Source organism: Mustela putorius, unplaced genomic scaffold (genome assembly GCF_011764305.1).
Source record: "Mustela putorius furo isolate JIRA1106 unplaced genomic scaffold, ASM1176430v1.1 tig00000785_pilon_pilon_pilon, whole genome shotgun sequence".
In the NCBI taxonomy this organism is placed as follows: domain Eukaryota; kingdom Metazoa; phylum Chordata; class Mammalia; order Carnivora; family Mustelidae; genus Mustela; species Mustela putorius.
In genome coordinates, this window is record NW_025421480.1 from 8,610,444 (window position 1) to 8,633,373 (window position 22,930).

General features: G+C 43.2%; 1 protein-coding gene across 2 annotated transcripts in view; it reads right to left on the reverse strand.

The window, feature by feature from the left end:
• The window catches only part of SMYD3 (SET and MYND domain containing 3), a 779,235-nt gene that overhangs the window by 80,288 nt on the left and 676,017 nt on the right, over positions 1–22,930 (reverse strand). For both annotated transcript variants that reach the window (XM_045084747.1, XM_004756807.3), the window contains exon 11: positions 3,073–3,181. In XM_045084747.1, the coding sequence (XP_044940682.1) occupies positions 3,073–3,181 (109 nt within the window). The remainder of the gene's footprint in view (positions 1–3,072; positions 3,182–22,930) is intronic.

Below are 22,930 nucleotides of genomic sequence, written 5' to 3' on the forward strand. Positions count from 1 at the left end.
CCTTCCTCCCACAGGGAACACCTCCTCCTGTCAGGTCTTTGTACAGTACTGAACTGGTCACCAAGATAACTGCAAAGACCCGGTCTCCCAGGCGTCAGGTGTCCCTACTATGGGATACCGCGTCTTACTGTGTTACTGTGCTTCCCAGATACCAAGCTTTAAAAAAAAAAAAAAAAAAGAAAGAAAGCTCATGGCAACTCCGTGTCAAGCAGGTCTACGGGCACCATTTTTCTAACAGCATTGGTGCACGTTGTGTCTCTGTGTCACATTTTGGTGATTCTCGTGATGGTTCAACTATTTGGTCATTATTATATTTGTTACGGTGATCTATGTTTTTTTTTTTTTTAAAAGATTTTATTTATTTATTTATTTGACAGAGAGAGAGAGAGAGAGAGTGAGAGAGGGAACACAAGCGGGGGACTGGGAGAGGGAGAAGCAGGCTTCCCGCTGAGCAAGGAGCCTGATGCGGGCTCGATTCCAGGACCCTGGGGTCCTGACCTGAGCGGAAGGCAGATGCTTAACCGACTGAGCCACCCAGGTGCCTCTATCTGTGATCTTTGATGTTACCACAGTAGTTGTTTTGGGGCACTATGGCCCAAGCCCATATAAGACACATATAATAAATATGTACATAATAGACATGGTGTGTGTTCTGACTGCTCCACCACTGGCCACTCACCACCACCCCTCCTCGGGCCTCCCTGTTCCCTGAGACATGATACTGAAATCAGGCCAATTAATACCCTTCTAACAGCCGCTGTGTGTCCAGGTGAAAGGAAGATTAGATCGAAAGCCAGAAATTATTAAGGCGAGTGAGGAAGCTGTGTCTACACTGAGGCAGAGGGGATGGCGGCGGAGGCACCGAACAGTGAGGCAAGCTGTGAACGCAAAGGGAAAGCTCTTGAAGGTTACAAGTGTTATTCCTGTGAACACACAAGTGTTATTCCTGTGAACACACAAATGGTAAGAAAGTGAAACAGCCTGCTATGGAGGACGTTTCAGCGGTCTGGATGGAAGATCAAACAGCCACGACATTCCCTCAAGCCAAAGCCTAACCTAACTTACGGAGCTAGTTATCCATAAGATCCAGCCAAGATAATAAATGAAGATGGCTGCACTGAGCATTAGGCTTTCAATAGAGACAAAATGGCCTTATACTGGAAGAAGAGGTCATCTAGAACTTTCACAGCTACAGAATAGACGTCAATGCGTGGCTTGAAACCTTCAAGGGACAGGCTGACTCTCAGGCACTAAGGCAGCTGGTGACTTTAAGCTCTGACCTACTACTTAAGGGAAAAAATGATTCCTTTCAAAAGATTCCGGCCTCTTGATAATGGACCTGGGCACCCAAGAGCTCTGATGGAGCTGGGCAATGAGATTAGGCTTGTTTTCATGACCACTAACACAACATCCATCTAAGCCCATGGATCATGAAATAATTTGCACTTTCAAGTCTTAATACTGAAGAACTACATTTCATTTGGCTACAGCTGCCACAGAGCGTGATTCCTCTGATGGATCTGGGCAACGTAAATCAAAAGCCTTCTGGAAAGGATTCACCTTTCTGTTTCATCTACTCTAGATGCCATTATGAACACCCGTGATTCATGGGAAGTCGTCAAAATATCAACATTCACAGGGGTTTGGAGGCAGTTGACTGCAACCCTCAGGGAGGACTCTGAGGGGTTCAAGACTTCAGGGAAGGAAGTCACTGCAGAAGGGGAGGAAAGAGCAGGAGAACGAGCATCAGGAGCGGAGCCCGAGGACGGGACGGACGGGCTGCAACCTCACGATGGAACCGAACGGATGAAGTGGCTTCTCATGGAGGCGCAAGGCAAGTGGTTTCGTCGATGGAATGTACTTCTGCTGGAGATGCCGTGAAGACCGTTGAAACGACAACCAAGGTTCGGAATATCCCATAAACTAAGTTGATAAGACAGCAGCAGGGTTTGAGAGGACTGACTCCAGCTCTGGGAGAATTTCTCCCACGGGTCCCATGCTACCAAGCAGCATCGCATGCTCCAGAGAAATCCCTCACGTAAGGAAGCGTCCATCGATGAGCCAAACTTCGTTGTGGTCTGATTTTAAGAAATTGCCACGGCCACCCCAACCTTCAGCGCCCACTACCCTGACCAGTCAGCAGCCACCAGCAACAAAAATATTATGACTCCCCGAAAGCTCAGACAACAGTTAGCATTCTTAAGCAATAAAGTATTTTTAAATTACGTATATATTTTTCTTTCAACATAATTCTGTGACACACTTCATAGACGAGACATATCATATAAACATAATTTCCATAGACGCTGGGAAGCCGAAAACTTCACTAGCCTCTCTTAACTGTGACACTAGCTTCATGGCAGCGGTTTGGAACTGAGCCTGCAGCCCCTGTGAGCCGGGCCTGTTGTGTGTGACCAGTGCTCTGCGGGCAGCGTCGGCACACTGGCAGGAGTACAGGGTGAAAACCTGCTAGGCCCCGGGGGTGGGTGGAAGAGCGTTTATGGTAGAGAAAATGTCTTGGTAAAGACCCAAGTGTGATCAAGTTCAAGGTGTCCTGGGCAGCAGGGCACGGCTCAGTATATGCTGGCCATGGGGAGAGGGAGGGGAGGCTAGAAGGGGGTATGGGCTGCAAAGGTGGGCTCTGGGCGGGGGTGGTCAGGAGGCTGGCCTGAGACTCAGGTGGAGATTAGGGACTATGGTCTGTGGGGGTGGGTGGGGGCGGCATGGGGAAGGGTGACCTGCTCCCCTGGAGTAGGGCACAGGTGTAGTGATGTCCCGAAGGTCAGTTCGTGCCCGTTATTAAGACCTGACTGTTACATTGTCATGAATTTTAGGAGCTGGTCGATTTTCCATGGGTAGTTTGAGATCAGCCACGGTGCACGCATTTAGACCGCAGAAATCCACAAACATCCCAAATCAGATTTTCTCAGAGCTGGTCGTTATGTTGAACAATGATGGGCATGTGTTTGTGTGTACATGTACATAGAGTCACTACAAGTCACAGGGATGCAGCCTAGTGACCGGTGGACCCAGTACACCCCGCAGAAGGACACACGGTCCTGACACACTCACCAGTCTGAGGTTCTTCATCGCCTGGGGGAACATGCCTTGGTGCAACTGTAGTTTGCCGACTTTCATTACCTGCACCCCTCGGACGGGATGGCTTCCGGGGAAGAAAATCCTGGAAGAAACCGAAGGGTAAACCATGTCAGCAGCTCTCATCTTTGTGGCCAGTGTCCAGTCAGGAGACCATGAAAGGGTCGGGGGCAGACCCTGGCTGGGGGTGTTCGGGAGCTACTGAGAGGGTCAGCTGGGTAGTCAGGACGGGACGGTGTCCTTTGTGTCAGGAAGGAAATCACGGGCCTGGAAAGTCTCCCTAATCAACACAAGAGAAGGGAGACAAGGGTGGATCTCTGCGTTTCTCTCGGGGAGCGGGTGGGGACACGTGGAGAGATCAGGTGCTGAGCTTATCCTCCAGCCTTGCCTATGAGGTTCCAGCACCTAGAACAGCTCTGGAACAGAAGATGGCCACTCAGTACATATTCAGTCGACAAATTAAGTGTTCACGACGCCCCATGGAGATCCCACTGAGATGCCACCATGCCCTCCTTTTAACCACCAAGCCCTTGGAGTTCATCGTGGCCCATCTTTCGTACAGGTCCTGTGTATTTATTTATCATCTCACTACATTACGGAGCTTTTATTCCGGCCCCCTATCTGTGTTCTCCATGCTGTCCTGCATGCAGGTGGCGCTCAATAAAAGCTTGACCTCTTCCCCACATAACAGAATAGAAGAGAGTGTTATAAGTAGAGCAAGGAATGAAAACCTCAGGGCTATGCTCTAGACCTGATATAACCTCCGTGTGATTCAACAAGAATATATCCTATCAGATTCAATAAAATGTTCACTCAGCCCCCACAACATCTAGCTTAGTCTACCGAACTCCTCTGTATGTTCGGGATTGTTCCTGGGGCCAGGGGATGTCTAGCTATGAACTTTCCCCTCAAGGCCCAACCAGCCCACCAGACACAAGACAAACATCCATTCCACAGTTAGAAAATGGGACAGGAGAGGGCATCGTTTTGTGCCCAAACGAGGCCTGAGTGCATGGCCACGCTCAGCTCACCAAGTGAATTACACGGAGAGAATCATGCAGGAGCTCTGATGAGAGAGAGGCGACTGGCAGTTGGCTGGACCAGGATGGTTTCCTGGAGGAAGGAAACAGGATATAAACTGGCCTCCAAGGGTTGGGACCAGCCTGGCTGGGCGGGAACAGGGAAGCCCGTTCACACTGCTTGCATGAGCAAGGGCACATGCTCCAATGCTGTGTGTCCAGAGACGACAGGTTCTGCCCTAAGAGTCGTGACTCACATGGGGCTCGCCGTGTGCCGAGCTCTGCTCTGAGGGCTTCTCACTTGTGAACTCGTGGACACACAGTGAAGCTCCACTGTGTGACGGACAGGAGGGCGAGTCACCAGGAGACACATCTCCTCTGGTAAGTGGACACAGTCTCCTCGCCGCTGCCTCTCCCCGAACCTCAACTCTTCCCCACACGAAAGGTGACACAGAAACTCCTTTCGTTCGTGCTCTTCAGAAAGTGGGAAGCAGTCCTTGAGAGGAGGTATTTCAGTCGAGGGGAGGTCGGCCATGCTGCTTTGAAAGAGCTGTGAAGCGAGGGGAGGAAAGAGACAAAGGCGACACCTGGGTCCTGGATTTTTCTTCATCTCTCAAGTGGGCCAGGAGATCAGTCACTTCACCCCTCACCCCGGACAAGATGAACATCATTATCTACTTGTGTGGAAGAGATTCTAAGAGCCGCAGACAAAAGGCTTCAGCACAGAACACCATTATCAGGAGGTAATTGCCCCGGACGCTTTCCTCAAAAAGCACACCTGGATTTGGGATTTTATTTTATTGCTATGAATATGGAATAATTAAATTTAAAGGCCAAGAAGTAATTTTATACTAAAAATCATGCCACTAAATGGATGTCTGTCATGTCGGTTAGCAGAAGGAGAGAAAAACCCTTGGTTCTGTGCCGGGAGAGAAAGTGGCGCGTAATTACGCCCTCACAGGTACCTGCTTTGGCTGCCTAAAGATATTAAAGAAAAAAACAAAGTGAAGTTCAGTCGGGAGCGGATGAGGGGACGCCTCTGCCAGTGGGGGCTTCCACATAAATATTTATGGAGCAGGGTCGCGGCTCCGGCGAGCGCTGACCGTGTGCCCGAATTGTTTCTGGAAGCCTCCCAGCTGCCATCTGGAATAACAATCACGATTACTTGCTGGAGTTGCCCCCAGAGCAACCCCGGGGAAGCTCCCTCCTGCTGGGAGAAGGTCCCCAGCGAGGACACATGGGTGACCGTGATGAGGACAGAGGAGGGCCTGCCAGCTGTCTTCAATCATGGCTCCGCCAAAAAGGAAGGCCAGTGAAGAGTCTGACCCAGAAATGGCTCAGACCATTGGGTCTTAGTCAATGGGTCTTAGTCAAAGACTAAGGGGGTGCCTAGGAGTGCAGGGACCAAGGCCGGAATCTGAGTAGGATGGAGCAGGGGGGCCTACGAGAGGCCGTGTTCTGAGCCCAGGGTAGTAAGGAATGAGAAGAATCCAGGAGAATCCCTGCCCTGGATGGGACCCAGTCTAGCTGCAGAAGTGAGGCAGATAAAATTATGACACGGAGAGGAGTGCGAGGGCTGCTGTGGCACAGACATGGGGCTCCAGAAGCAGGAGAGCCCTTGGTGACCAGGGGAGCCTTTCTGGAGCCACACAGCCTGAGGTGGTCCTGACCGGAAGGGGCCATGGGTTCCCAGGACAGGCACGTGGGGCATGGGAGGACACGGGCAACTCAAGTGACGGTCAGGAGACAGAACACAAGGTGGGACAGGACACCACCCTCAGGCCAGGCCACACAGAGACAGAAATGCAAAGCCGAAGTTTGGACTTCTGCTCGTCTGCAGCTGGGCACCCCTGAATGGGGCTGTGATTATTTTCATCAGAATGGGAGACAAAGAAAATCTGAGAAGAGGCACTACAGGCAGGACAGTGTGAACAGGACAGAAGAGAAATATCTGATAGAGCTGATGAGGCAGGGTCTAGAGGCTTGTCGGGCTCCGGCAGAGCTGGAGCTGACTGCAGGACCCAGGAACAGAAATGCCAGCTACAGAAATGCAAGCATAGAACACAGGAACAAAATCATTCCACGGGCCTACTTGTTGGGTGTTATATATTCCCTTTCCGTGGGTACGATGCTAGCGATCACGCACTCCAGAATGCTGAGCCCAGGACAGAAAAACTGCCTTTATTTTCTGTGGCGAGTAAGTGCCTAGGAAGGAATGTGCTTAAATAAGCAGAGCAAAATAGCACACACGCTAGCTTTGACTAAGACCCATAAACACCTGCATTTTGCTGCCCTACTCTGCGAGGAGGCTACGAGTCTCGAAAGAGGAATGCCTCAAGCTCAAGGCTCTCGGGTAGTGGCAGGACCTGCCCTGTCGGCCCCGCTGAGGTTTCCCTACATGATGTAATTACCAATCACACTGCTTCACTACAGGGAGCAGCTTTGGCATTGAAAGCAGGGAAAAAAACATTGATTGTTCGGGATGATTTTTTTAGAACTGATGTCAAAGACATGACTGAAATTAAAAGAAGAGCTCAACTTGTCTCTATAAACTGTACTTCAGAGTAACCAAACAGATCAAAGAATGATGGAGAGTTTTATAATGGATGGATTATGTTGTTACCATCAGAACCCACCAACCACTGTTAGCATCCTTACAGTGTAAGATTCAGACCTCGGGTGCTCTCTGATATCATGCAACAGGAATCACTCTGTACTATCTAAACAAACAAAACTGAATTTAATCAAGCCCACGCAGTTAAATTTCATTTCATGGGAAAAACAAGTGATAGAGGATCAAATAGAAGCAACCAGCTGAATCTGAGATATGGGAAATTCTACAGGACTTTGATGCGCAAGTTCAACAGGTCAGTGCCATGAAAAGAGAAAGATGGCAGCAGAGGAGACCACTCTAGATTAAGAGAGACTCAAAAGATACAACAACCAGATGTCACATACAGCCCTTGTGCATCTGACCTCAAACAAAACAATCATTAAAAGACATCTCTGGGAAATCTAGGAAATCTGAACCTGAAAAGGCAGTGTCGGCATGTAAGGAAATGTCTGCATTTTTCCGAGATGCCAGCTAATGTATGAATGGATAAAATGATGTCATGTCTGAGATCTGATTTAAATTTCTTCAGCAGAATTTCTCCCTCCAGCAATGTTGGATTAGTTTATTTCACATCAAACCCCTTGGTAAAAACAAGAAAAGTCAGACAAAATTTACAAAATAATTGGAGATATTACAGGCCACTGAGGCAAAGGGATCTGGAAGAGTCAAAACTGCAGAAAGAACAGAAGCTCAAGACGGTGATTCGTACATTTGCTGCCACCTTCCCCTTTGCAGACTCGAAAGGCAGATGGGCTCAAGAGCTGAGCAGAGGTTTTGACCATCTCAGAAACGGACATACAGAAAAGAGCTCAGGGTGCAACAAGGGTGGAAAGGAGCCCTGGTAAACATCCTTGGCTTTCATCTGTGGCCCCCAAAGGCTACAGTAGTAGTGGTAAACCAGAAAGAGACCAGCCCTCACAGACCCAATCCTTCACACCTTGAAGGGATTAAGGTGACGTGTTCCTACAAACTACCCAAAGCAAAAGTAAATTCTCTTTGAAGCAGAATGTCATCCTGAACCTAAAATTACCTTTCTAACGTCCTCCAACTGCAGGGCACTCGGTAAAATTATTTAACCGGGCATACAGAAAGCAAAGCACTGTCTGAAAACCAAAGGGAAAATAAAACATGGACAATGAAATAGACCTATGGGTACTCAAAGTCAGGTCTTTAAATGTAAAAAGTATGTTTGAGAACTTAAATAATAGAAAAGAACTTTAGCAGAAAATCAGAAATAAAATAAAAAATAACCAGTGAAATGTCTGGAACTGAAAAATAGAAAACCAGAGTCAAGAACTCAATAGCTTGACATCAGATGCAACACAGCCAAAGAAAGAATTAGTAAACTGGAAGGCAGGTCAAAAGAATGTATCAGTTGCAAAACACAGAGAGGCAATGAAAAGGACCCGGGGATCTCATATATGTTAACCCAAATTTCAAATTAGATTTAGAAAGGGAATGGGGTCAAAGAAATATATGAAGCTATAATGGCTGAGAATTTCCAAAAGTAATAAAAGATAGCAATTAACAGATTCAGAAATGCTAAGAAGTACAAAATAGAATAAAATAATTCAACACAAAGTGGGGAGGGGGATAAAATAAGTGCTGCAAAATTTTAAATTACTGAATCTGGATGATGGATATAAGAAGGTTCATCATATTTTATTTTTGTGTATGCTTGAAATTTTTCATAGCAAGAAAAACAGGACACTGAGTTTTACTTTTTCACTTTGGGGAATTATGGACTCTGGCAGATAACTGCCTCATGTTTCACAAAATTTTGGATTTTTAATGATTTCTAAGCCTCATATAGAAATGACATGGAAACTCATGAGGGACTGGGCCAAGGAAGCCTGAAAGGCAGATGGAGTCATGTGATGTTCCTCGCAGCTTAAGTTAAACCAGCTGCTGTATGAAAGTTACTCATGCCTTTGTGGTAGGGTAGCTTCATTAGTAATATGATATACTTTTGTTGTTAGTTTAAAAAAAAAAAAAAGAAAAAAGAGGGGCACCTGGGTGGCTCAGTTGTTAAGCATCTGCCTTTGGCTCGGGTCATGATCACAGGGTCCTGGGATCCAGCCCTGCATTGGGCTCTCTGCTCAGTGGAGAGCCTGCTTCTCCCTCTCCCACTCTGCCTGCTTGTGCACCCTCTCTTGCTGTGTGTCTCTCTGTCTTAAATAAATAAAACCTTAAGAAAAAAACCCACAAAGATCTTAACTTTGGGAAATGAAACCAAAGAAAGAAAAGACATACCAGTATATACTGTACTAGAAATTGCTTTAAAACAAGAACTATTTCTTACCATGACCTTAATTAATCCCACAGTTAGTCTGGAGATGTGCTCTTCCGCAACAGGCACAACGAATCCTTACTCCTCCATCACCTCCACTGCCTGCCTTGCTGGCTACAGGAAGATCAGAGCCATGAATGCTCACCTGTTTCCAAGAAAGGATGATCCTGTATTCTTGCCTCAATTGAATCCTCACCTCCTGTTTTATCTGTGATATGTGTTGTCGGGCCCCCATCACTGGCAAGGGGATCTGCCCCACACCCCCAGCACCTACCCCTTGAGTATGAGAAAATAAAATGCATGTGCCTGTTATAATTCCACCACATATTACCATAGCATTTTATAACCTTACAATGAGATTTTGTCTCACTGCAATTAGATTATTCTTGGGTTTCATTTACCCCACAAAATGAGTAAGCAGAATCATCGCCTTATGCAAAGATTACATTTTGACTCCTCTTAATTTCCACTAAATAGAGGTCCTGCACCCAGAAGGCAGAAGTTTAACAATTTATAGTTGCTGGTACATTACCTATTGTTACGAAGAATCTCTAAATCAGAGAAGAACACAAGAGCTTTTTTATTTTAAATATTTATGTAATTCAGGCTCAGAAACAGAGGTTTTATAGTAGATAAATTCGAATGAAGGAATTGGGATATTTAGGCTGAAGTCCTGTTTCTACCAAGTAATTACCTGACTGACCCCCTCACATCACAAGAAACCTAAGACAAGAGATGGGAGAACATTTAGAAATATTCACAGCCAAATATAAACACAAGCTAGTATCATTAAGTCCCCAGGGCTAGTGAACGTATGGTAATTAGACGTGACACACATCCACACTGAAATTAACAATAGGGAAAAATCACCTGATTTTATTGCAAAGTTTAAAAAAAGTGTCCCAATAGCATAAAAGAACTTCTTTCCAATGGCCAAAGGGCCCACTTGGATCAGCTGTGTGTTTTCCTGTTTTTTTTTTTTTTTTTGTTTTGTTTTGTTTTTTTAAATGCAAGCTGAATGGGTAGCAATGCAGAGCAGCCTGGCGGGACCGGGGTAGTTGAGAGGACACTGACGAGGGGCACGGGCTGCCTTGCTAAGGAAATGCTTCTGTTGCAGATGGGGTTGGATTTTGAACCTGGAAGTTTGTGTTTTCAACTTATCTTTAGAAAAGTGTAATTTGCCCATTATGTTCAGTTATTTCTGTGTAATGATGGGCTCGTGCACCATGTTCTCTCCCACTTGCCAGACCTGCTCACGAGCAGCCTGGGACCTGAGCAGTTTGGCCAGCGCCAGCGAGATGTCAATGGTGCTGCTCAGAGCTGGCGCTGCCTGTAAGACGGTGCTAAGGACTGCTCAGAATCCTCCAGCCAGGCAGGTGGTACTTTGTTGTATGCAAATAGTTTCCTATAATGCTAACCATGGGGACTGGGCTGTCCTGTATCTGGCTTTTGCCCATATTGTGCCTTGTAGTCCTCTTTTTCAGGGTGTGAAATATTTAACAATACTTTGAAGTATTTCAAAGAGGCTGGCCAGCATGACTGAACTACAAAAAGATATTTTAAAATGTAATAAAATGCTGGCAAGATAGTATAGAATTGTCAGGCCAAAATCTAAGTGAAGAGGGACCCCTGAGAAGTAAGCAGAATGGGGCAACTGTGGTATGCTCGTATGCTGGTCCCTCTGGCTTCCTCTTTTTTTGTTTTTTTTTTTTGTTTGATTGTTTGTTTTTCTAAGCTTGGGGGGCATAAGAGCAAGTCCAGTGTCTACCTAACATCACAGGGTCTAACAGAATCCTCCCTTCTTGCCAATTTCAGGAGACAGATTACAAAGAGTCATAGTAAAGCCAAAAGAAGCCAGAAGCCAGTAGAATAATATCTTCAGTGTGCCCAGCACAAAATATTCCTAGTCTAGTATTCTATATCCTCAAAAATATCTTTCATTAATCTGAGCATACAGCTAAAGGGTTCAGGGTTGCTTTTTGAGGTGAAGAAAATGTTCTAAAATTGAATGTGGCAATGGCTGCACATATCTTTGAATATAATGAATTGTATGATTTGATGGGTAAATTGTATGGTTCTATGAATTATATTTCTTTTTTAAAAGATTTTATTTATTTGACAAAGAGAGAGCATGAGCGGGGGGATGGGCAGAGGGAGAAGCAAACCCCCAGCTGAGTGGAGAGCCTGATACGGGGCTCGGTCCCAGGACCCTGAGATCATGACCGGAGCAGAAGGCAGACGCTTAACTCACTGAGCCACCTAGGTGCCCCTCTATGAATTATAGTTCAATAAACTATTAAAAAAAGAATGAGACATTAGTACCCCCCAAAACCAAAATACTGAGGTACATATCTAACGAAATATGTACAAGCTCTATATAAGGATAACTACAAATCTTTGATGAACGAAATCCAAGAAATAAATAAATGGAGAAGTATTCTATGTGTTGATAAGAAGACTCAATATTGTCAAGATGTCACTTTTTCCAAACGTGGTCTATGGATTCAATGCAATTCCAATCAAAGTCCCAGCAAGTTATTTTGCAGATATCAGTAAACTGATTCTAAGTTTACATGGAGGCAAAAAGACCCAGAATACCCAACATGACACTGTAGGAGAACAAAGTTGGAGGAATCAATACACCGAACTTCAAGACTTACTCTAAAGCTGCAGTAATCAAGAGGGTGCGGTATTGACAAAAGAACAAGCAGATCAAGGGCACAGAACAGGGAGCTCTGAGCTCTGAAAGTTCCACACATGCACAGCTGACTGATCTTTGATGAGGGAGCAAGGGTAACACAATGGAGCAAAGTCAGGTGTTTTCAACAAATGGTGCTGAAGCACCTGAACATCCAGCGCAAAAAAACAAAAACAAAAACAAAATAAAAATGAATGCAGACCCAGGTGTTATGCCCTTCATAAAAAATGAACTCAAAATAGATCATAGATCTAAATGTAAAACACAAACTGTGAAACCCAACAGAAAGCCTAGATTAGTCCTAGGTATGGTGATGTTTTAAAAAAAATTATTTTTAAGATTATTTATTTATTTATTTGACACAGAGAGCAAGAGCATGCATAAGCAGGGGGAGGGGCAGAGGGAGAAGCAAGCTTCCTGCTGAGCAATGTGGTGCTCAATCCCAGGACCCCAGGATCATGACCTGAGCTGAAGACAGACACTTAACTGACTGAGCCACTATGACATCCCAATGATGCCTTTTTAGATACAACCTGAAGACATGATCCATGAGAGAAATAACAGATAAGCTGGAAAACTGAAAGCTTGGGCTCTGTAAAAAGACACTGTCAAGATAAAGGAAATGTAAGCCATAGACTGAGAAAAAATATTTACAAAAGACACATCTGATGAAGGATTGTTATCCTAAATATACAAAGAACTCTTAAAACTCAGCAATAATAATGAAAAGCTAGGAAAATGGGCCAAAGACGAGACCAGACATCTCACCAAAGGAGAGATACAGATGGCAAATAGGCACATGAAAACAGGCTTCCGTTAGATGTCATGGGGAAATGCACATGAAAACAACGAGATACCAGTACACATCCCGTAGGACCCAAATCCAGAGCACACACACTACCAGATGTTGCTGAGGATGTGGAACAACGGGAACTCCCCTTCCGTGCTGCTGGGGATGCGAAATGGTGCCGCCACTTTGGAAGACAGTTTGGTGGTTTCTTATAAAACTAGACATACTAAATAAAGTAAACCATACGATCTAGGAATCATGCTCCTTGGTATTTACCCAAAGGGGTTGACATCTTATATCCACACAAACACACATATAAACTTAGAGCAGCTTTACTCATAACTGCCAAAACTTGGAAGTAACCAAGATGTCCTTCAGTACATGAATGGATAAACAAATTGTGGTCCATCCAGACAATGGAATATTATCCGGTACAGAAAACAAATGGTCTGTTAAGCCATGAGAAGACATGAACAGCTCTAGATGCGTATTACTAAGGGAAAGAAGCCAATCTACACTGGCTATATTTCAAAGGCATGACATTCCAGAAAATGTAAAACTATGGAGAAAAAAAAAGATCAGTGACTTCTGGGAGGTGCAAGGGAGGGATGAACAGGTGGTGTTCAAAGGATGTTTAGGGGAGTGAAAACATATGAAACCATAATGATGCACATGTCATTATACATTTGTCCACATTCAAAAGATGCATGACACTGAGAGCAACCCCTAATGTAAACTATGGACTCTGGTGATAATCACGCGTCAGTGTTGTAACGAATGTCCTGCTCTGGGGCAGGGGGGTGTGTGGAGAAAGCCAGAGGCTGTGCATGTGTCGGGGTAGGAAATATATGCGAACTCTCTGTACCTTCAATTCTGCTGTGCAGAAATTAAAAATAAATAAATAAAGTCTTAATTAAAAAAAAGATGAAATAGAGACATTTTTGGAAAAAAGAAAAACTGAGAACTTGTCACTAGTAGATCTGAACAAAAGGGGTTTCTAAAGGGTGTACTTTTGGAAGAAGCCAAGTGAGCCAAGATGGAACATCGAAGGTACAAGCAGGAATAAAGAACAAAGAGAACGCTGAATATCGGCAAACCTACGAATACTGACAAATGAAACAGCGGTTTTGTGGGAGTTAAAAATATGGTAAAAATAAAAATATACAATGATCACAGCAGACCTGTCAACAGTAAAGAAAACAGGATTCACGTACCCTCAAGTGCTTCTCTACCCAGGAAGACCATGGAGCAGTTACACGCATATTTCCTTTATAATTCTTTAAACAGCTCATGCGTGATTATATACCCTTTGGAATGTATGATATATTTAACAATAAAAAGTCTTAAAACCTGATTAATGCTGTTTTAACTTCTAGGTACAAAGCCAGTGTGTAAGGAACAATTAAGTTAACAGGTAATCTAGAAATTGAATGATCTCCAAAGACTGAACATTGAATAAAGAAGGGAACACTGTGGTTTAAAAAATAGACATATCCTACCCTTGTTTGGAGGGAAAAATGATACTCACAAAAAATTAAAAACTCATAAAAAAGCTGCATAATCTAGTTTTAAATAGATGAAATACAGTTTGCCATCAATAATCTTACCAAGTTGTGTGTCTGTATCTAACAATACTACGAGTGCTGTTGTTGACATGTGTTCCAGAAGCATGACTGGCACTTTTACTGAAATCAGCTGATACAGATGCCAGCTACTCAAGAGCCCATACGTCTTGAAGAAGTTTTAAGTTCCCAGAGCACAGGTGTTGGGAGGTGCTGGAATGTGGTGCTGGGAAGCAGAACTATTCCTTCTTCTTTGGTGATTAAAAAAACAAATTCTATTGGGGCATAAAAGTTGGCACTGCTGAGATACAGCATCGTGAGAAAGTGAGTCTGTAACAAGGGGTTGGGAAAATGGGGTGCCAAGGCCAGATCCCACCTGCGGCGTGTTTTCACAAATAGTATGACTGGTGGACAGCCACACCTATTCCTTTGTGGACGGCAGATGGCTGCCTTCCCGACACACCAGCAGGACCCAGGAGTTGACTGCATGGCTTGCAAAGCCTGACATACTGACTACCTGACTTTGTACAGAAAAAGCTGGCAGACACCTGCTCTATAGTAAAGTACTTTCTACAAGTTAGAGGCTGGAGATAAGACCTCATACAAAAAAAAAAAAAAAAAAAGCTCTATAATGGATAACTATGAATATGTACTGGAAATGTGACTGTCTAGTTGTTTTTGTCACAAGTAACAATAATAATGACTATGATAGATACAGTTAGAGCCCTTGCTACATATCAGGCCCTGATCTAAGGACTCTACCTGCTTTAGCTCAATCTCTCTCTCGCTCTTATTTTTTTTTTAAGATCTTCTTTATTCATTTGTCAGAGAGAGAGCACGTGCAAGCAGGAGCAGAGGCAGAGGGAGAAGCAGGCTCCCACTGAGCAAGGAGCCTGAAATGAGACTCGATCCCAGGACTCTGGGATCATGCCCCAAGCTGAAGGCAGATGCTTAACGGGCTGTAGTTCAATTTATCTGAAGACAACCCCATGCATAAAAACTTCAGTAAAGATGATATGAAGTGATCAGAGTCTTCTCTACAAAAATGAGTATAAAACTGGAGAGAATTGCCAAAAGCAACCATCTCAGGGCATGAGAAATTGACCAAAGGTGGACAACAAATTGGGAAGTTGTTCATTCTTAAAACAAAACAGAGCTTAGGGTAAGCAAAGGAAGAGGCTATGGCCTGCTTGCCTGGGGCTCTCCCCATCCACTATCCACTCCCACCCCCCAGGGAGCCACAGAAGAACAGAAACAATTGCTCCATAGCATCTGAGTAACTAGGAACTTGCATGCCTGTAAGGGAGCCATAAGAAAGCCTGGCAAGAAGTAGAAGCCAAAGGAGACCACTACAGACTCTGAACGCATACACCGTCCCACACACAGCAGAGGGGGGCAACCTTTCAGGTGATAGATGTCTGAGCAGCATCCCTGTCCACAGCACTGGCTGACCACTACACTATGCAGTCACAGGGGAGACCTCTAGGGAGCTAGGGCTAAAGCAAAAAACCGAGCAAAGACATCATTAATAAGCTACACCCCACACCCCCCAGTTTATACCCGGGCCAGTTACAAAACCACCAGCAACAGCCTTCAGAGCAATAAAATAGAATGCGGACTTAATATGTGATTTTACATGTTCGATTTTCAATTAAAAAAATTATTAGGCTGCGGTAGGGGGCGGGATGGCCCTCAGATGAAGCTACGATCTAATCTGCACAGCCTGTGAATATGTCACCTCACTCAGCAAAGCAAACTCCGCAGATGAGATCAAGGTCAACACACTTGAGGGGGGAGAATGGCCTAGGTCGCTCAGGTGTGCATTTCAGGTGGGGGGAGGGGGTCTCCCACCTAAGTTCACAAATCCGGAAGAGCGGAGACCCATCCCCAGCTGAGTCAGCAAAAGAGATGTGGGGGTGAAAGCAAGGTCAGAGGATCAATTGTTACCCTATTAGCCTTGAAATTCAGAAAGGCAACCATGAACCAAGGAATGTGAGCAGCCTCCAGAGGCTGGATACCTTAAGGAGAGAGGTTTTCCCGTAAAGCCCCAGGGAAGGATCCCAGCCCCACTGACACCTTGATTCTAGCCCAGAGAGACCAGGGTCAGGCTTCTGACCTACAGAACTGTAAGATGATACACTTGTGTCGTTTGAAGCCACTGAGTTTGTGATCATCTGTGACAGAAGCAAAAGAAAATTTGCAATATGTACATTAGAGACAGGAATCATACCCAACACAGTTGTCGAAAGAAACGGACTCTGCTGAGTGGAAGACGTCAAGCAGAGAGAGTTAATCATCATATGGTTTCACTTACTTGTGGAGCATAGGAGTAAAACGGAGGAGATTAGGAGAAGGAAAGGAAAAGTGAGTTGGGGGAAATCGGAGGAGGAGACGAAGCATGAGAGACTTTGGACTCTGAGGAACAAACTGAGGGTTTTGGAGGGGCAGGGGGTAGGGAGTTGGGTGAGCCTGGTGGTGGATATTAAGGAGGGCACGGATTGCATGGAGCACTGGGTGTGGTGCATAAACAAGGAATCTTAGAACACTGAACAAAATAAATTTTTTTTTTTTAAAAAAAGAAGAAATGGACTCTGGGTGGACTCAAATATTAGATTTAGTATGAAGAATCATTAAAGCAACTATGATAAATATTTCTAAGGAATTAAATTATATTCAAAGAATTAAAGGAATTTTTTTTTTTATTATCCTATAGTGTATTATTTGTTTCAGTGGTTCAGGACTGTGATTCATCAGGCTTTCCCAGTTCACAGTGCTCACCAGAGCCCACGCCCTCCCCAGTGCCCATCCCCTAACCGCCCCATCTACCTCCACCTCCAGCAACCCTCAGTTTGCTTCTTGAGATTAAGAGTCTCTTATGATTTGTCTCCCTCTGATTTCATTTCATTTAAAGGTAAACAGTTTTTTTAAAAAGGCGATGGGAGCCAGTGTTGATAGAGAAGTAAAACCTGTAAAGAAGAACCAAATGCAAATTCTAGAGTTAAAATGAAAAGTTCATTGGAGGGACTCAGGTTAAGTCAACTGAAATAATCAGTAAATTGGAAGCCAGATCAATGAAATATATGAAATATCGAATCTATAGAACAGAGAAGAAAAATAACTGAAGAAAAACAGAACACTCAAATAGCTATAAGAAGAAGTCAGGTATATCCTGAAACAAGAGAAGAGAGAGTTAGGGAAAATGGATGCAATTATGTCCAAAACTTTCCCAAATTTAATGAACACAAAATTTAACTAATACAAATTTAAAATTAACAAATAAAAAATATTAGCCCATAGATCCCAAGAGGCTCCACTATCTCCAAGTAAAATAAATGCAAAGAGAATCTACCCAGACACATCATAGTTAAACTGTTCAAAATTAAAGAGAAAATATTGAAAGGAGAAAAAACAACAACAACAAAACGAAACCAAAAATACCTCACCACATACAGGCAGACAGCGGACTTCTCATCAGAAACCATGGAGTCAAAAGAAAAAAGAGTAACAATGTTGAAAGAAGCAAGCTGTCCACCAAGAAATCTATACTTAAACTATTCTTCAAAAGCAAAGGTGAGTGTGGTAAAGTTGTTGATTCTCCTCAAACTGATCCACAGTGCAATAAAAATTAGTGTAATAAAAAAATCTATAGTTGTAATAAAAATCCCAACAGGACAACTATAGATAGAGACAGGCTGGCTCTAAAATGAATAAGGCAATTTGAAGACACCTTAAGAGTCTGAACAATTTTGAAAAAAAATAAAAGAAGAGGACTCAACCCAATTTTAAGACTTACTATAAATCTGTAGTAATTGAACAAGTGTGGTATTGGCAAAGAGACATATAAATGAAACAACAGATTATTTCAAAAAGAGAGCTACACAGACATGACCAATGTATTTTGGACAAAGACACAAAAACAATGTGTTTTTTCACTCATCTGTAGGGGAAAAAAATGAACTTTGACCTGAACTTCATACCTTACATAAAGGTCCATTATAAGTTCATTAACTTAAAATAAATTATCAATCTCAATATAAAACATACAAATATACAACTTTAAAAAAAAAGATAAGGAGAAAATCTCCATGACCTTGTGTTAGGCAAAGATTTCTTAAGAATATGACACTAAAAACATGATCCATAGAAGTAAAAAATGACAAACCAGAATTCCTAAAAATTAAAAAAGTATGTCCTCTACAAAAGATACAAAGAATAAAACCAAGCTACAGATTGCGGTAAATAATCTGCAGGTATACATCTAAGACCCCAAACCAACTTATATAAAGAACTCTTACAACTCAGTAATAGTAAGGCAGGAACTTATGAACAATGGGCATAATACTTGACATTATTTCAGAAAAAAAATATAAATGGCAAGTCAGTACCTGAAGAAATGCTCAAAATAGTCATTGGGGAAGTGTTTTACTCTACCACTTTCTACCCACTAGAAGGGCTGGAATCAAAGGAAACTGACAATATTATTTTGTGTGTCTTGGCACAGATACAGAGGAACTGGAACTCCCATACTCCGTTCGGGGAAGTCAAATGGTCCAAGCACTTTGGAAAACATTTTGGTGACTTCTTAAAAAGTTACACAGAACACAAATAACCCAATTGAAATGAACAATGGAAGTGAATAGACATTTCTCCTCCTAGAAGAATAGAAGAATGCCATTTCATTTCCAAGAAGATAAACAAATGGTTAATAAACACAAGAAAAGATGTTCAACACCATTAGTCATTAGGTAAACGCAAATCAGAACCATAGCAAGTTGCCCCTCACACCCACTAGACTAGGGCTGTGACAGCTGGTGCTGGTGAGGATGTGGAGAGACTGGAACTTTCACACACTGTTGGGGAAAATGCAAAATGGTGGAGCCACTTTGGAAAATGGGCCAGCAGATGTTATTCTGCTGTATATTGTTTGATTCTGTTTACTGAAATGTCCAAAACAGGCACATCCATAGAGATGTAACATACACAACAGATTCATGGATTCCAGAGAATGGGGATGGGTGATGAGCAGGCTGGGGCTACCCGGTCTCTGCTTTTGGGAGAGCTGCCTGAAAGGACCATTACCAGGAATCCATTCAGGAGGAATGGAAACGTCCCCCCTTAAGGACTTATATGTCAATGTTCATTTTGGTATTATTCAATATAGTCCCCCAAAGGTGGAAGCCCAAATAATTGACTAATGAGTGGGTAAATCCGATACGACTGAGCCATATAATGCAATATTGTTCTGCCATAAAAGGAACAAAGAACGGACACACGCTGCATCAGGGACAAATGTCAAAAACAGCCTAAGCGAAAGAAACCAGACAAGACCACATATCATAGGATTCCATGTGTGTGAAGTTTCTAGAAATTTCTAGAAAGTCTAGAGTTGTGGTGGCCTGGGCTGGGCATGGAGGTAGGAACCAACACAAACAGATGCAAGAGAACCTTTGGGGTGACATAATTTTTTTTTTTTTTAATTTGACAGACAGAGATCACAAGTAGGCCGAGAGGCAGGCAGAGAGAGAGGAAGGAATGCAGGCTCCCTGCTGAGCAGAGAGCCCGATGTGGAGCTTGATCCCAGGATCCTGAAAGGACCATTACCAGGAATCCATTCAGGAGGAATGGAAAGGTCCCCCCTTAAGGACTTATATCCTTGATCCCAGAACCCTGGGATCATGACCCGAGACGAAAGCAGAGGCTTCGAAAGCACTGAGCCACCCAGGCACCCAGACAGAAATATTTTAAAAATGGATGATGGAGCCCATTTGCACAACTGCAAAAAATGTCTACGATTCACAAAGCTGTACACTTAAAACAACTGAATTTTATGGTATGTAAGTCACACTTCAAAGAAGCTGTTAAAAAGGAAAATCAAACCCCCTTCTGACCCTGGAACGACCATCACCATTTCACCACAGGGGAAACTGAAGCTCAGAGACATTAGGAACTAGCTAGAAAACAGCGGAACCAGGAGCTGATCACAGGCAAAATGGCGGCATCCTTGGCCACAAATCAGACCCCTGTCATCTGCTAAGTATAAAAGCAGAGTCCCAGGAGCCCGGAGAATATCCTGCCCCCTTCCCACAGGCAGTCATTCTCCATGGTACGAAGAGAACTATCACACGTGGGACGTTACCCTGTAAGCCTGACTCCCAGCGAGGACCATTCCTTCCCTCTGTTCCCTGTGATCTGCACGGCAAACTGCCAGATAGATCATCCTGTCTGTACAAATCAGGAAGCTGAGCACAAAGAAATTAAAAATTTGTTTAAGATCACACAGCCAGTAGGTAGTTGGAGTGGAATTTAAATCAGGATCTGACTCCAAAATCTCTGTATAATGTTTCGATTTCTCACAAAAATGGATTTCTCTTTCAAACATATAGCTATTTCCTCTCATGTGGTAACAGAAATTATCTGGCCTTTTTACACTAAAATACATAATTTTGCGAAAAGTGGTGTGCTTTTTAATGGTTTCCCTGCATTCCACAAACCATGTCCATAAGAGAAAATTACATTTTTCTGCTACCTGTGTATGGAAAGCTTTCTTTGCTAATGGATCGAGCCTCCTTTCACATTATTGAAGGCTAGATAGGCACAGAAAACTAGTTTCCCGCCCCTCCCTCTAAAACCCAAATACATATATCACTCTCTCTAAATTACAGAAATACGCATTCATTTTATATACTTAATTATATTATCAAATCCCTACTTAAGAGGTCAAAATTACTCTGGTTCCTTTAATCTTATTTCCAGAACAGGCACAGCAGCCATGACTAATCTTTTTTCATGCTTATCAACTTGTAAGATTTGGACATTTTTCAGTAATGCAGACATTATACACAGATAGAAACGGTGCCCACACGGTATTTTTCCAAAAGGAGGAAGAAGGGAGAGATGATCCAGGAGATCAAGAAGAAAGGTCGTGTGTTCTTCTTTGGGAACTTGTTTATTCTGCCACCATTGAAGGGGAAGTGAATCAAGAAGGCAAACACACTATAGAAGTAGCAAAACCATTTGGATTTAAGTGGGTGGCTTCGAGAAACCCCTAGCAGTAACTTTTCTTCTGAGGGAATAATTAATGTGGAGCTTGATCTTTTGCCCATTTAATGGGGGGAGGGGAGAGTAGGATTGCCTGCGACAAAATCTGCGATCAGGCAGGGTACTCACAGTCAAAGTGGCACCTAAAAAGTTACCTGTGATAGACCACTCCCATCTCGTTATTAATATACCTATGAAGACACAAATACAGGGGCACCTGGGTGGCTCAGTTGGTTGAGTGACTGCCTTCAGCTCTGGTCATGATCCCAGAGTCCCTGGACTGAGTCCTGCACCAGGGTCCCAGTTCCATGGGGAGTCTGCTTCTCCCTCCGACCTTCTCTCTCATGCTCTCTCTCACTCTCTCTCTTAAATAAATAATATCTTTAAAAAATTTTTTTAAAAAACCCAAATACAGATTTAAAAAAAAAAATCACAATACAACTTAAAACTAATACTAATAGCCTACCTGATGCCAGATCTACAAATTGTTCTTAGCCACAACTTTGCTCAGAACAAGGCATAGTGAAACACTACCCTGATAAGCCTGTTTGCTTCAAAGTGTTGGGAAGGTTCCTTCCTACTATCTGAATCATGGACCAGAAATGCAAGCCTAGACCAAGCAGGAATCTGTGCAGCGATCCATGCATTATTGGGGGGGGGGCTGGTTTCTGCAGTAGCCAAACTCAGTCACCTGGGACCCCTCTTTCTTCTTTAACCAATTCAGACCTTCATTCCAAAAATAGTGTCGAGAGTAGAGGTAAGGGGCAAGAGTGGAGGAGTAGGCGTGTCATATCAAATATGGTCAAGAACAGGTGGCCTACATAACAATTGGTAAGTGGTGACTCAGATATGAGGAACCTTGACAAAAAGTGCATTGTAAGGGGTTTCGTTTTCAGTATACTTTATCTGTTTTATGTCCCAAAGAGCCAGGACAAGAACAGATGCCATTTAAGTCCCCCAGTTCCCAAATAAAGAAAAGCCATAGATTATGAGAACTGCCTCTACACTGAGCCCATCAATCTGCTGTCCAGTTATAGATCTGATGAGGAGATGCAAAGAGCACTGGGCCAAGGACAATTTATTTATTTACCACATCCAGTGCCAAACACTAATACTAAATGCCTTCTCACTAGAATTGGTAAAAGGCAAGGAAGAGCACTGTCATTATTCTTATTCAACATAGTACTAGAAGTACTAGCCAGTAGAATAACAAAAGAAAAGTGATTTAAAAAAAATAAACTGTCCCTATTTGCAGAGACATAATTATGTAGAAAATCCTAAGGAATCTACAAAAGCATTCCCAGAATACATAAAATCAGTAAATTCACAGGATACAAACACACAAAAATTAATCGTATATGTGTATACTCACAATGAATACATGCCAAAATTAAAGACACAATACCACCTACAATCTCTATAAAAAATGAAATAATTAGGTATAAATCTATAAATATCATGTACAGCATCTACAGCTGAAAATTATAAAATGCTGGTGAAAGAAATCAAAATCTAAATAAATACATATATGGTGTCTTTGGATTAGATGCCTCAATACAGTAAAGCTGTCAGTTCTCCTCAAATAAATATATAGGTTAAATATAATTCCTATAAAAATCTCAGTAAGAGGGCACCTGGGTGGCTCAGTCAGTTAAGTGTCTGCCTTTGGCTCAGGTCATGATCCCAGGGTCCTGGGATCAAGCTCTCCATGAGGCTCCTTGCTCAGCGGGGAGGCTGCTTCTCCCTCTCCCTCTACCCCTTACCCCAACACATGCTCTGTCTTGCTCTGCTAATAAAAAATAAAAATCTTAAAAAAAAATCCC